The sequence below is a fragment of the Manacus candei genome, unplaced genomic scaffold, assembly GCF_025592945.1.
Source record: "Manacus candei isolate 608988 ecotype Guabito, Panama unplaced genomic scaffold, ASM2559294v1 h1tg000027l, whole genome shotgun sequence".
NCBI classification, from domain to species: Eukaryota; Metazoa; Chordata; class Aves; order Passeriformes; family Pipridae; genus Manacus; species Manacus candei.
Genome location: NW_026138075.1, coordinates 1,224,741 through 1,238,653, shown reverse-complemented (window position 1 = coordinate 1,238,653; position 13,913 = coordinate 1,224,741). Strand labels below are relative to the sequence as shown.

The 13,913-nt window shown below is 42.1% G+C and overlaps 1 protein-coding gene across 11 annotated transcripts in view; it reads left to right on the top strand.

The window, feature by feature from the left end:
- Window positions 1-13,913, top strand: part of PALM2AKAP2 (PALM2 and AKAP2 fusion) — a 264,728-nt gene that overhangs the window by 231,350 nt on the left and 19,465 nt on the right. For 9 of the 11 annotated variants that reach the window (XM_051789324.1, XM_051789323.1, XM_051789325.1 and 6 more), the window contains one exon: window positions 9,980-12,362. In XM_051789324.1, the coding sequence (XP_051645284.1) occupies window positions 9,980-12,362 (2,383 nt within the window). Of the gene's footprint in view, window positions 1-6,717; window positions 7,210-7,248; window positions 7,757-9,979; window positions 12,363-13,913 lie in introns of those variants that run through there. The other 2 variants (XM_051789327.1, XM_051789326.1) reach the window with 2 other exon arrangements.

Genomic DNA, 13,913 nt, shown 5'->3' with positions numbered 1-13,913 from the left:
CAGGAATTTCTCAACTGCCTTTTTCCCAAATAAGGAATTAGGAAAAAAATCCTATCCAAGTCTCCCTTTCAATGAAACACTCTCCTGCAGGAGATAGTGAGATGACTGTAATGCTTAGTTTGTGTTATGCGCAAAGCTTAGATGAAGCTGCTAACTGTTCACAACACCACACTCACGTGGTAGGTCACATTTATAGCCTAGGGACAGCAGTGGTATGTGGAGAATTTAGCAACATCCTCCTTCTTACAGACTATACGAATTTGGCCTCTTACTAGCAAAACTGTTCTATAGACCCTGTAGTCATTTCAACTTTTTTTTTCTTTTTAACTTTTCTGTTAAGTATTATTTACTTGTGGGACATTTGTTGAAGTGGTTTGGCAAAGTCCCCTGATCATCCTGGCTACATTGGATTCATTGTTTAATGATAGCAAGTTTCATTTTGCAGGTGTGTATCTTTGGATGGGTATTTTTCTACATGTGCCATTCAGAAAATTAAATTACATGCAAGCCCTTAGAAGAAGAACCTTGTGAATTGCAGTGCATTAGAGTTACAAGGTTTTGGCTCTTGTGTAAAATCTCCAGCTTGTACCCCAAGCATTGTTTAATTCGTGGTGTGTTTCTGGAAAAAGGGACTAGAGTGAAAGCATTTTTATGTGGTAGTTCCTTGATGAACTCTGGGCATGGTGACACAATGGAGAGCATGACTCAGGGGAGGTGGTGTGCCAGGCTCTTGCTGGAAGCAGCTTCTCTTCCCCACTTGTGTGCATAAATCAGCTGTTGGCAGAGACTTCAGTTACATCCTTTGATCACCATCATATTTTCCCCCTCTTCACTTATATAAATCAAGTGATTTTTGAGCTAAGACTAGGGTAGATATCGTTTCTTCATGTCCCTTCAGGTTTCTTTTTATAATGTTCCAGTGATCTGCTTTTGCCTGAGTCTGGAGGTAACAGCCTAAAATACATTTTGGGTAAAGCTAATTATAAACAGGGACCTTTTTAAGCCACTACATGCACTCTCTTAGTAGAGAGTTTTAGGGGTCTCTAACTTTAAAATAACTCCATTTACTTGAAAAACTGAAGAAAGCAATCCATAGTGCCAGCTGACTGGTTGAGCCCTCAGACTCTAACTCTCCCAAGGCCTGCAGTGAGTAAACACTGTCCTGCTCTTTGTGCTCCTGGCAGAGCAGGGTACTATTGAGTGAGACACACTGCACTGTGCATGGTTACGTAGGCATACCTTCATTTAAGGAGATTTTGTTGTGATGGGTCTTAATCTAATGGATGAGAGCAGCTGTAACAAGTCCTCTTGATAAAGACAAAACATCAATAATAATTCTTAACCTTCTTTAGCTGTCAAAGAAACAGATGTTTAGCCTTACATTTCTGAGCACAATTTGCTCCTTTAGCCCAGCATAGCCTCTGTGGCAGCACTCCAGACTGTCAAACTCCAGTAGATATTGAGCAGCCATGCCTTTCAGAAGTGCAGCAAATATTTATTAAGCTTTAGGAAATAGTTAAAAGCAGTATGATTTCCATCAGTTGGTGTTTGTGCAGCAAAGAAGTGAAATAAAAAAAGAGAAAAATTATCTTAGTCTTTATTTGCAAAAGTTTGTAGGGGGTTGCTTCTGTTAAAGCATTTCAGTTCCTTCTATATTGCCCTTGAAAGTAAGGGGTGAAAGAGATCCAGCATAGAGATCATCTATCTTTGTTCAGAAAATGCTGTTTAGGCTGCCATTTATGACAGGTTTACAGAATTGTATGAGCCAGTGAAAGAATCTGTATCGTCAGAAGACTTTAGTAATACTAATATATCTCAGAAAGCCTATTTGTGTGTTTATGGCAGGTTTATCTCAGTTCCTCACATCTATTAAAACAGTTTTCCTAGCAACCATAAGATCTGCTCTGAGAGCAAATGAACTGCCTGGCCTTTTGTCTCAGTTTACTGCCTTCCTCCTGCCCCTGCCTAACCCAAATTCCTTCCTCCGGAGGTCCCTTTCTCATGCACCAAAATGATTAACATGCTTTTATTTTTCTCTAGATCTCTCATTTACATAGGAGGGTTGTAGATCCATTCTTTAGATGGAACAAGAACCCCCTTGCACCTAATGAAAAGACTAAGGAATTCTGGAAATCCCCTTGCCTCATTTTTTTTTTCTGTGCAAGTGACCATAAAGGTCACTCTTTCCTTGTGCTGACATTATCTAGATGGGTTAGAGAGTATTAAGAGCAAGGCTTAGTTTACCGTCCTTTCCCCTCCCCACTGGGATTAGATCGTGCTTTATCAGAGCAATTGTTCCATCCTCGACATGTGCTGTGCAGATTTCAGCTGCAGCATTTTGTGAAACTGATTTTTTTATGCATACATTCAAAAGTCGTGTTCTGCTCAGCTCAGTATCTGTATTGGGCAGTCTGTTTAAGCTGAGCATTTTCTTGTCCTTATTCAGTTGGGATTTCTCCTCATTCACTTAATATCAAACCAGAGGCTGAGTGTCAGTGCTACTAACAGAGCCCTTAGCTCAGATGCACTATCAGCAGCTAAGGGGAGCCTGTCCAAGTGGACTCTGCAAGTGCAACAGTTCATGGGACAGGACCTCACCTATGACCTTCAGCTGTGAAGAAGAAATTATCCGTCTATTCCTTAAGGATTGTATCATGCATTGTATTCCCTACCAGGCTGTGGGATAATTTTCTGATTGTGTATAAATGTGGTAGTTGGATCCAGTGCTCTTTATTTCTCCAGCAAACCATTGCATTTCCTTAGGTAGCACTGGAGGCTGCTTCAGTGGATCATATTTACCATTTTAAGTGACTTGGCACCACAATCTTTTTAAATCAAGTATCCCAGCTGTTGGAAGTATTCAATCTTGTTTCAGCACAGGCAGATTTTAGAGACAAGCCACAGAAAAATAAGCCTTAGGAAAAATGCGTAACGAAGTTAAAAAGTACTAACCATCTGTGGTGGGGTGGTTGATTAACACATAAACATGGTTTGTATTGACCTTGAGTCCAGTGCTGTCCCTCTGCAGCACTGGTTTGTTTCCCATCCCTGCACATAGGGTGTACTGTGCTCCTCATTCTGTCCTACAGAATAGAGTGAAGCAATATGAAAAATACTTGGTGTTGCATTTTTCTTTTGAGGTAGAAATCATTTTGGAACTGAAAGGGCCATCACAAGTGGGATGTGAACTGATGAGAGTGATGATAAAAACACATTCTTCTGGATGAACAGCATTCTTATGCATGCATTTACTGCTCTAATTCAGTTGTGCTTTCAAGCTGACCTACATTGCAGTGTAGAGAACAAGAGAATGGCCTTTTGAATGCAGGTTCTGGTACCTGAAATCATCACTGATTTACTGATTTCTTGGGTGCTTTGAAGCTCCTGGTTCTCCCTATGTGTGGCTAATAGAAAATGGGGTGTGGGTAGGAGTGTAGACTGGAAGTACCAAAAGGTGCTGCACTTTCTGAAGGAAAGTTTAATCACAGCTTCCTGTAATTTCAAATTTGCGTCTTGATTACTGTAGAATGGAACAGCACTTTCATAGCAAAACTAACCAGCCCCACACAGAGTAGTATCCAAATCTACACCGCTTGAATATATATTGCTTTCCTTTCTACCAGCTATGTAACCATATCACAACTCTGATAAATTCTGCAATGTTTTTTCTTTATCAGAAGTGATATTTCTTTTTATTCAGAAGTTAGCAGCCTTTTGTCCCTAAATACTGATTTCTGTATAAGTAACTTTGGCCATACAGGTGCTTCATGCAGTTCTTTGCAGGAATCAAAATATTTAATAAAAAGTAGTTAGCCTTTTATTGTTGCATTTTTACAACAGCTGCACAAGCATTAAAGAAGGAAGATACTTGTTTTTCTTGCTCCTATAGCAATTGGTGGAATCCAGTCATTTGGGTTGCAAATTCTTCGCAGAGAGACCAGATCTGTATTTACAGGAAGCAAAGGAAAAAACTGGCATACAGGATCAGGTGTTTTCCTTCCTGTAGAAAACTGCTTCTCATTTGCATACCTTGAAGTTAGTGGGAAGTAGTAAGGTTTATTCCAAATTTGGATCCTGACTTACCCAGGAAAAACTTAAGCTATTTCTCATTGAGGGCACAGAAAATACTGGAGCTTAGAGACATGTTTGGAAAAATACAGTATCAATTGATTATGGGCTCATCATTAAAACATCCTACCATATAGTATATGTTTATCATTAAAGTATTAATAGTTTTATCCATCTTTAATTTATTACAGCAGCAAAAGAAGACTGGAGTTTGATTTGATAAAAGAGCTTTAAAGTGTATCACATGGGGAAGCTGAAGCCTGTGGCTCAGATGCAATGAAAAAGCTTTTCATATGTTTCCTGAACAAATACAATCACAACTTCTTCTCTAAAACAGATGAGAAAACGAAATAGGAAGACCACTTAGAAAACTGTCCAAGTAACCACATCTCTTATTACTGTCTGTGTTCCAAAAGAGCCCTTCACTGCTTCTTAGGGGGAAGTAGTATGAAACTGCATTGATTTTTAGAATGTACCCTTGTGATTTCTGAAGAGCTTAGGAGACAAGCCAGCATTCCATAAAAAAAAGATTGTACTGTCTGGGTACCTCAAAATAGTCACTGAAGAGCATAGAGAGCTGCTTATGGAGAATGTCATTGTGACACTCAACACTTACACATTTCAGTTACCAGGAATGGTTTTGGTCTGTGTATTGAAGACACTGTGTAATGCACAGTGTAATGCACTATTCCTCTGAGAGGAACAGGTTTTGCTTTTTGTGTGTAAATAGGATTATGACTGGAACTATTCAAGGTAGTGCCAGCATGTGCCTTAACATATCTTAAATTCAAAATTTGACTACAGGATTTGAGGATTTATTTTTCTCTGAAACTTGAATTTTATTTCATTAAGTGAAAACTTGTAATTTTTCCGGACAAAACTTTCCATAGTAGTTTTAAAACCCTTAGGTGTCAGTATAAAATATAGTGTGAAAAAAGGAGACCTTTTTTCATAGGAACAAGGCAACACTTTGAGTTTGTATTTGGGTTTGATTTTCTTTTAATGAAGATTAATGGTTTCTGTAGGGGATGTCAGTAGAAATCCCCTTTCTTTCCTTGAACTCTGCATCATCATCTATATCCCTGTTTTTGCCTCAATTCTGGGATCTTCTGAAGGTTTTTTTTAGCTATTGCTTTCTCTTAGCTCCCCTCAACAGAAAATTTCCAAAACACAAAGACTTTGGCCTGTGTCTTCAGACTGCTTTCTGCAAAGGCTTCCACTGGTGCATTCTTGTCCCTCCAGTGACGAGGGAGGATTACCACATTTTTGGAGGTGAATGGGGTGGCAGCTGCCCCATGAGAGCCTGCCGTGGGAGGGATGAAGGAAGCGCACGAGCCGTTGTGAGACGGGAGCTGCCACAGTGGTTTGGGCTGCCTTTCCCATCTGGGATGGGGTGGGATGATGGCTCCTGTATGAGCACCTGTTGTGTGGCAGAGAAAATGAGCTGTGATGGATGGGTGCTACCACCTCATACAACTCTAGGCTTTTCTTGATGGTTATGAGCTGCAACACCATGTCTTACCATCCTTCTACAGAAAATGACTTCTCTAAAGCCATACTTACTGTCACAAGCAAGCATGGAGCAATATCTGTGTTGGCTAGGGGTTTTGTCCCTGGACCAGAGGGCTGTCTAGAAGCACAGAGGTGCAGTTGATTTTTGTATCTTTGTAGTGTTTGAGATTGGCTCCATCTGTTACACAGGTGGTGACTGGTGACCAAAGGGTGAGATGAATGAAAGCAGCTGCTCTCTTGAAGGTTTGCCAGAGTCAGCCTCCTAACAAATCCATCATTTGGTTCCTTCTTATTTGCAGAGAGAGGCAGGCCAAGACAGTAGGTGGAGAGGGATAAGATGGTTGACATCATCAAGGACTTATGGATTAGCCGGTCAGCCGCATGCAAATGTGGTTTTAGTACTAAAACTGCTAGAGGTATGGTCAGCCCAAGAGTCAGATCCAAGAGCAGAGTGGATAGGGTTGAACAAAACACTGGTTCAGTGCCCAGGTAGTGGGAGGAGAAGCAGATGAAATACAGGACATCTTCAAAAGAAGATGAAAGCTGAAGAAATGGAAGGTTGACAATGCAAATGAAGCCAGGAGACCAACAATATCAAAAACTGTCCTGAAACTTGGCTGGAGTGATTGTAGGATCGTGCAATGAGGAAGCTGTGTTAGATTCTTAAACCATAAAACTTCTCAATCGTTTTCTCTTTTCCTCTCCGTCCTCACCACAGCCACTGTTGCTTCGGAAGAATGTTGATGTGGCTCAGGATTGCCTCCCCCTTGTTTCCGTAGGCATTTTGTGTTGCATCAAACAAAGGAAGGCACTGGCAGTAGGTTTGCTGGGTCTTGCTAGTAGCACACCCACATTTTTTTCCTTCTAAAAGAACTGATTTCCCAAACACTTACACTTTTGTAGATGAAGAATTCAGCCAAAGAGAAAATATGCTAATAATTTTCTAAGCTGCTAATAACTGTAGTTTAGTAAAGTGCAGCAGCATTGTAGAAGTGACTCTAATTACCCCGTTGCATCTTGACTTAAACAGAAATGAATGCACATTCAGAGGTTGTGTAAATGTAACAGCAACTTCTGGAAAATCTGGGTCTAGATGAGCAGTTTAAAGGAATCTCTGTGAATGCTGTATTGCTGACTACAGTTAGGATTGAATGCAGCCTATTTCCCATTCACAGGTCTTTGTAATGGTGCAGGCTTTGAAAAGCCTCCTCCCTGTAGGCGGCAAATACAAAGCTGCTGGTGGGGGGTTTATCGCTGAGGAGCAAAAGCAGTCCCCTGCAAAGCTCGCCTGCTTCTGCCAAACAGCTGAGGCAGGGGGTCTGTGTGTGTCCCACCACCCTCCTCCTCCAAGCCTCCTCCCATGCACGGTGTCGGTGTCGTCATCCTGACGTGCCATTCTCCCACGCCCAGCCAGTTGTCCTGAGCAGGCTCTGTGGCCTGGGCTGTCTTGGAAAGTTTTTATTTTTGTCAGCTGCTTCCATCCTTAGTTATCTCAGTTCTGTTCTAAAAGTAATTAGAATCAGCAAATTGACTCTGCTCTTACAGGAGTGCTTGGAGCATACTCTCATTGCCATGACCTCACAAAGCTGTCCCCAGATTCTGCCAGAATGTGTTGAGGAAGAAAATTGTGTGAGTTCTTAATCGTATTTTTTCCTCTCCTAGCATTCCTCACTGGATTCTATGCCATTCCAGGAGCCCTTCTTCATGCTCAGTTGCTAATTTCTAGCAAAGAAAGCCTCCTCCAATGAGTAGCAAATGTTTCCTCAGAGCTTTTACTGCATAATTGTCTGTTTTGCTACATAATTACATGTGCCACACTAATTGCAGAGACACATACTCTTTCAGAGTTACATGCCATCACAAATGCATGCCCTGATTAGACAGTTCCGTGCGTGTGCCTTATTTGTGAGCTATGGATTGCAGCTATGATGAGAGGATAGGCTCTTACTCGCTAAGAGATTTAAGTAGAGCACTATACCTGTGGTTCTGTCATCTAATTTGAATATCCAGGTGTGGTGTGATCTGCAGTGGTTCATACATTAAAGCAGTGACGGAAGTGGACATGCTTTAGTGAATGCAGTCTCTGGGACCACCAGGGATATATTCCCAGCTCCATGAGTGGAGGTACCAGAAGCACAGGAACAGGGGACCCTTTTACTCTGGTTTGGCTCTTCAGGTAGATGTGCTTCAGTGGCAGCAGTGCCACTGATTTTCTGTGTCCATTGATGATATATTCCTGTGGCTGCAGAGGACACAGTTACCTACCAATATCATTAGTGGCTTCGATCTGTTTAGTTAGAAGCAAATATTAGCAGGAGCATAATTGTGTACCCATGGTTTGTGTAACAGAGGACAGCCATCGGTCTTGCACTTTGCACATGCTGCTCCAGGAACCAACATACTCCTTTTTGCACCCGCGAGTCAAGAAGGGAAGATTTAAACCCAGATATCAAACAGATATTGCAGTCTTAATCCTGTCACCTGAGTACCGGTTGTGTTGGTGGAGCCTTGCCAGCAGATCAAGTGCAATTCTTGCCCTTTCAGGTTAAAAGAAACCGTATCTATGATTTTTTTCATTCCTTCTGTGCCCACCTGAAAAAGTAAGGACTTTTTATATTTGTTCTATATTTGTTTGCAGAACATCTGATTTCTTGAATATATCTTTAATAGGACTAAAGAAGAAAATGGCCACATTTAGATATTTAAATGACGAAAAATACAATATGCTTTAAGAAAAGTGCTGCTAGAGACCTTTGCTGGAGTATTTCTGAGTTCAACAGAAAGTGAAGAAGTGAAGCAAGCAGAACCAGTAAAGTTTGTCAAGTAAAATATGTAGACAAAAGCAGATTGATTGTTTTTAAAGATTTTTTCCAATGTTTAAGGACCATTAAGAAGAGACTTATCTAGTGGCTGAAGCCAGCAGTGTCTTCAAACGTGTACAACTACATAATTAGACAGAAAGATCTCCAGAGTGTTTTTAGAAAGAGCTCTTCCGGCTGACTGCCTGTAATTCTTTAAGGTGTGTCAAATGCATTTGACTGTCTATGTAAATCCAGCAGCAATGTGATTGTTCAGGTCACTGGTAAGTGCCATTGTGCTCCTTGTTGATCATCTTCTGCTGCAGTGTGTATTAATAGCATGCTGGATAAGGGACAGCAGGGGGCGGGGGTGACTAGCAGACAATGGTGCCCTTGTTGGTGGCCACTGAGTTCACAGGGTTTGATCATTGCCATTTGCTTTCCAAGCCCATGCCTCACACATAGAAACACACATAGAAAGGGAAACAGAGACCTCAGATACCACATTTCTGTTTTAAAAAGTTAGTCAAAGTAAATAGATGTGTCAGTTTTGGTTTTCATGATGTAGGAAGTTAGCAAGAGTTAGCAAGTTCTTTTTGAAGAATGATGTTTAAAATTCCTTCTCTTTGGGTGTTTTCTTTTTTTTTTCTTTTTGCAATATAGAATTATTGAGGAATTAATTGGTATGTTGCCAATGTAATTGGAAGTTCATTCAGATTTTACTCACAGAAGTTCATTAGGCTGCTTGACCAGTAAAATCTACCTGTACCTGAACATAGTGTTTCTTTCAGTAACCTCCTTGTAAGCAGAGGCAACACATCAGGGAGAAATATGAATTCAGTGCATCTGCACTGCAGATCAAAGAAGTGGGAGGGAGGAGACCATGACTCTGGTCCCTGTCATGCTCCTTGTGGTGATCTTCATGCCATGGGAGTTGCAGATGCTTCCTGTCTCTCAGGTCCAATTGTGTGTGGGTTGCCATGTGGGCTGGAGAAAGACCCCATGTCTCTCCAACACCATGTAATTCTACCCTGTGTTTGATGACCAGGATTGAGCCACTGAAAAAATGAGCATTCCCTGCCACATCCTTTTTCCAAACTTGATATGAATCACTTTCCTGCACATAAGCATCTGTTTCTGCAAAGCAGGGGCAGTAATACTTTTCATCTGTAGAAGCATTATGAGATTTCCTTTAGGTGTGGAAAGCATTTTTAAAATACCAAGATCATAGGTCTTGTGTGCTGCATGTGCCAATCTTTGAAAAGTTTAAACTGCCAAGTCAGTATTAACTTAGAAATCCAGAGCTCAGTCCTAGTCACATATCAAGATGCAGGCATGAAAAAATGACAAAGTGAGGATGGTAAGCAGATGGGAGATCCTTAAATGAAAGTTTGTTGTTGTTTTAATACCTTTTCCAGTTTATGGTACGATAAATTCTGGTTTTTGTGTTAATAGTTTGCCTTGCTTTTTCACATTCTGAGGGAATGCCTTAATCTCAAGTTTAAGAAGTGCTAGGATTTGGTTTTCAGATCGTGTTTACCTCCCAAAAAATTGGGTGAGTTTTTTTAGGACTTCATCATAGTTTTGTTCTCTTATTTTAGAAATCTTCCAGAATCCCTGAGGATGACATCCGGTTGAGAAAAAACAGAGACCAAAACTGTGCCAATTTCTTGGAGCCAGCTACTGTGCTTGCTACAAAGGAAGAGAAAATGGAAATTGAAGTTCCAGTTTCTGAACACAAAAGCATCACCACAGTGGCTTCACCACATCCCGTAGACAATCCAACCCACTTTTTTTCCTCTGCTGCCAGCCGCAATGGACTTAAGGAAAGGCACGAATCTCTGGACAGTGAAGTTGCTAAGGAGATCAGATACCTAGATGAAGTGCTGGAAGCAAATTGCTGCGATTCTGCTGCAGATAGTACCTTTAATGGGACATCCTCCCCTGAACCAAGTGCAATCTCCATTATGGATGGCTCAGGAGCATCTGCTAATGTCAGTAAAGATTCAGGATCCAGTGAAAGGGAAGAAAATGTAGCTGACAAGCAGGCAGCCTTGGAAGTTGAGGCATGTGAAGCTAGCATAACAGATGAGAACCTGAAATCTAATGGCCATTCCTTGGGTGGACTGAAAGAAGACACTAGGGAGAGTCTGAAGGTGCCAGGAAGTCCCACTTCTTCAAACAGTTCTAGAAGATCCTCTAAGGATGGAGAAACAACTCTTACAACCCTTAAGAAAGAGGCAAAGTTTGAACTGCGAGCCTTCCATGAAGACAAAAAGCCCTCAAAGCTCTTTGAAGATGAGGAAGAAAAGGAAAAATACAGAGTCCGCAAAGTGAGACAATCGGAAGAAATGATGGAACTTGAAAAGGAAAGAAGGGAACTCATTAAGAGCCAGGCTGTCAAGAAGAACCCCAGCATTGCTGCCAAATGGTGGAACCCTCCTCAAGAGAAGCCCCTGGAGGATCAACTGGATGAAGATCATCTGGAATCTCACAAGAAGTACAAGGAGCGCAAGGAGAGACAGCAGCAGCAAGGTGCAACACCAGCATCCCCCAAACAGGTCAGCTGCTCCTTTGTAGCCCCAGAGTCAGTCAGTATCAAAAAAGAGGATATCGTTACTGAGCAAATTGACTTCTCAGCTGCCAGAAAGCAGTTCCAGCTGATGGAGCATTCAGGTCCATCTCAGGGTCAGGCCCCACCAAGGCGGTCAGGAACACCCAAGATGTTCTCCATCAAACCCTTCTACAAAAGCCTCAATTCTCCGTATGTGGACAAGCCGATGTCCTCTGTGACAAGACCTGTTTCAGTCTGTGGGCAAACAGAAGGTAACAATGTCCCAGTTGTCAAAGCGCAGAAAGTCTCCTGTACCTCAGAAGATGACAAAAGTGCCCAGACTACTGTGGCTGACACAGCAAGAGAGCTACCATGCAGTGATAGCCCCAGAGCTGGACCAGCCTCAAAACTGTGGGCAGAGGATGGAGAATTCATGAGTGCAAGAGCGGTCTTCACAGTGGTGAAGGATGATGGACAAGGAATTCTAGACCACTTCCCAAAGTCAGGCAGCGCCTCTTCCCCTCCAGAGGAGCTTGACTCAGGTTTGGATGATTTGTCTGTTAGGTCTCAGGATACCACTGTCTTGGAGACCCTTTCTAATGACTTCAGCATGGATAACATAAGCGACAGTGGTGCCTCCAATGAGACCATGAGCGCCCTGCAGGAAAGTTCGCTGGCAGATTTCTCCCTGCCGCAGACCCCACAGGCCGACACTCCAGCAGAGAGTAGGAGTGAAGGCATCTCCAAGTCTTTCAGCGACCCAGGCTGTGAATCCCCCTCCTCTGCCTTGGCAGACTCCATGCTGATGGATGACCAGCTGGAGTACCAGGCTGGCCTTCTTGTTCAAAATGCCATCCAACAAGCCATAGCCGAGCAGGCGGATAAAGGAAACTGCGAGGAAGAAGAAATACCAGCAGAGAAAGAGATCTCAGTCCAAGAGCAGCCAGCCACCACTGGGCCAGCTCCAGCCTCCAAGGAGCATCAGAACCCAATGTTTGAGCCACCCCAGGTGTCTTCACCAGTTCAAGAAAAAAGGGACACCATACCAAAGACTTCAAAAGAGGAAGACTCAGGACTCAGAGAAGGGAAGAATTTGCAGCAGTCACCCATGTACTCAGCCAGCCAGCCGTTCCTTGTGGAGGAAGGCAAACATGAAGTCAGCTATTTCAGCAAGTATTCAGAGGCAGCTGAGCTTAGGAGCACGGCCTCCATCTTGGCCACACAGGAGCCTGAAGTGACCGTAGGCCCTTTCAAGTTACGGTCAAGGAAACAGCGAACTTTGTCGATGATAGAAGAAGAGATCAGAGCTGCCCAGGAGCGAGAAGAGGAGCTGAAGAGGCAGCGGCAAGGTCTGCAAATGGCACCAGGCCCTGTTACAAAGAGTGTACCACCCATGCCCACCAGAACCGTGTCTTACAAAACTGCACCAGGTAAGTGCCCAAAGTGTTAGAGGGAAAGTGAAATGTGACTGAAGGGTCAGGTATGGTTTAGTTTTATGTCATTTTTGAACGAAAACATTGCTTTGCAGGGTGTAGGAGGGTCATGACTTCGTCTGCCAGGAAATTGCAGGCAGGAGGACTGCATAGGACAGCCTTGCAGTTTGTGAGCACACCTGTGGAAGGCTCTGTTTTTTCACAAATGTAGTGCAGTATTAACTTAGACATGCTGATAATTATTACTAATTACTAATTACTAAACACTGTGCTCTATTCATCCCCTACCACACTGATTGTAGATGACATGTCTATCCCTATGCTGCTAAGACCACTCAGCGTAGTTTAAGATCATCTCAGGGAAGGACAGCAACAGTCTTTGCAGCTGTATGGCTATTTGAAAGACAAACATACAAGGCCTTTCTTAACAGGCTTTCTGTTCTCTTGCATGTCATTAAGGAAGTGCAAATGTAGTGGAGATTCACAGATTTTGGGGTTTTGAATCAGATTTCTTTTTCTGTGTATTTTACTTTCTGTTTTCAGGTCTTTCTTGGCCTTAATGAACTTTGTTTTGTAGAATGATCTCCAGAGTCATGAGTTGCCATGTATTTCAGTTGGTGTCATTCACTACTGAATTAAACAGGCATCACAAACAAAGTGCCTAATAGAGTCAGAAGTCCTCCTCTGACTGATCAGTTTCTGAGTTCTTGTGGGGACATTCATTCCAGTTGAGCATGTCTCTTTTCCCCTTCTTAAGAAATAAAATCAAGCACTCATGCCTTCTTAATATAATACAGAAAAAAAAATATAAAAAAACACATACCAGGCTTCTTACTATGTAGTGATTTTTATAAGCATATACCTACATACGCTTTGCAAGTACTTAAGAGGTTTATTAACAGTGATCATTGTGAAGAAGTATTCATTTTACTCAGAGCATTTAGATTGTATCCTTACTTCCACTGATGTAAACATGAGCTAGTGGTGGTCATTTTCTTTTGAAAGTCATGGCAAGCCTGAGTAAGATCTGGATTTACTTCATTACCCATATGATTGTGAACTTGGAGTGTTATGGAACACATAAATAGCTAATACTTGGTTTTGTTTCTTCTGCAAAGGGGATGATTTTAATCTGTGGGTTTTGCCAAAAAATGTAGCAGATATCAATCCTTTCTTTGGAGTGCTATTGTTATTACTCCTACAGAACAGCATTTTTAATAGGAACCACTTCTAAACTGAGGTGTTCTGAGCAATATCTGACAAGATGTGAGATATAGGGCACCACAAACGTCAACCAGGAGGACTCATTGCGTAAAGGTGTGTTCGTGACCTCTCTCAAAAACAGCATCATCTGTAGCTGAAAGTGCTCAAAATGATATGATTGTGTTTTACTCACAGGTGGTGTTGGAAGTACTGCTGGCACTAATGCTTGTTTTAATGGAGCATCTGGGAAAAGAGTGTACTTCTGCTTTCTCTACACAACAAGGCATTTACTTTGTGTCTGTAAAAATGTTTGTCATGTTATGTTCTAGAGAAAATGATAAACTT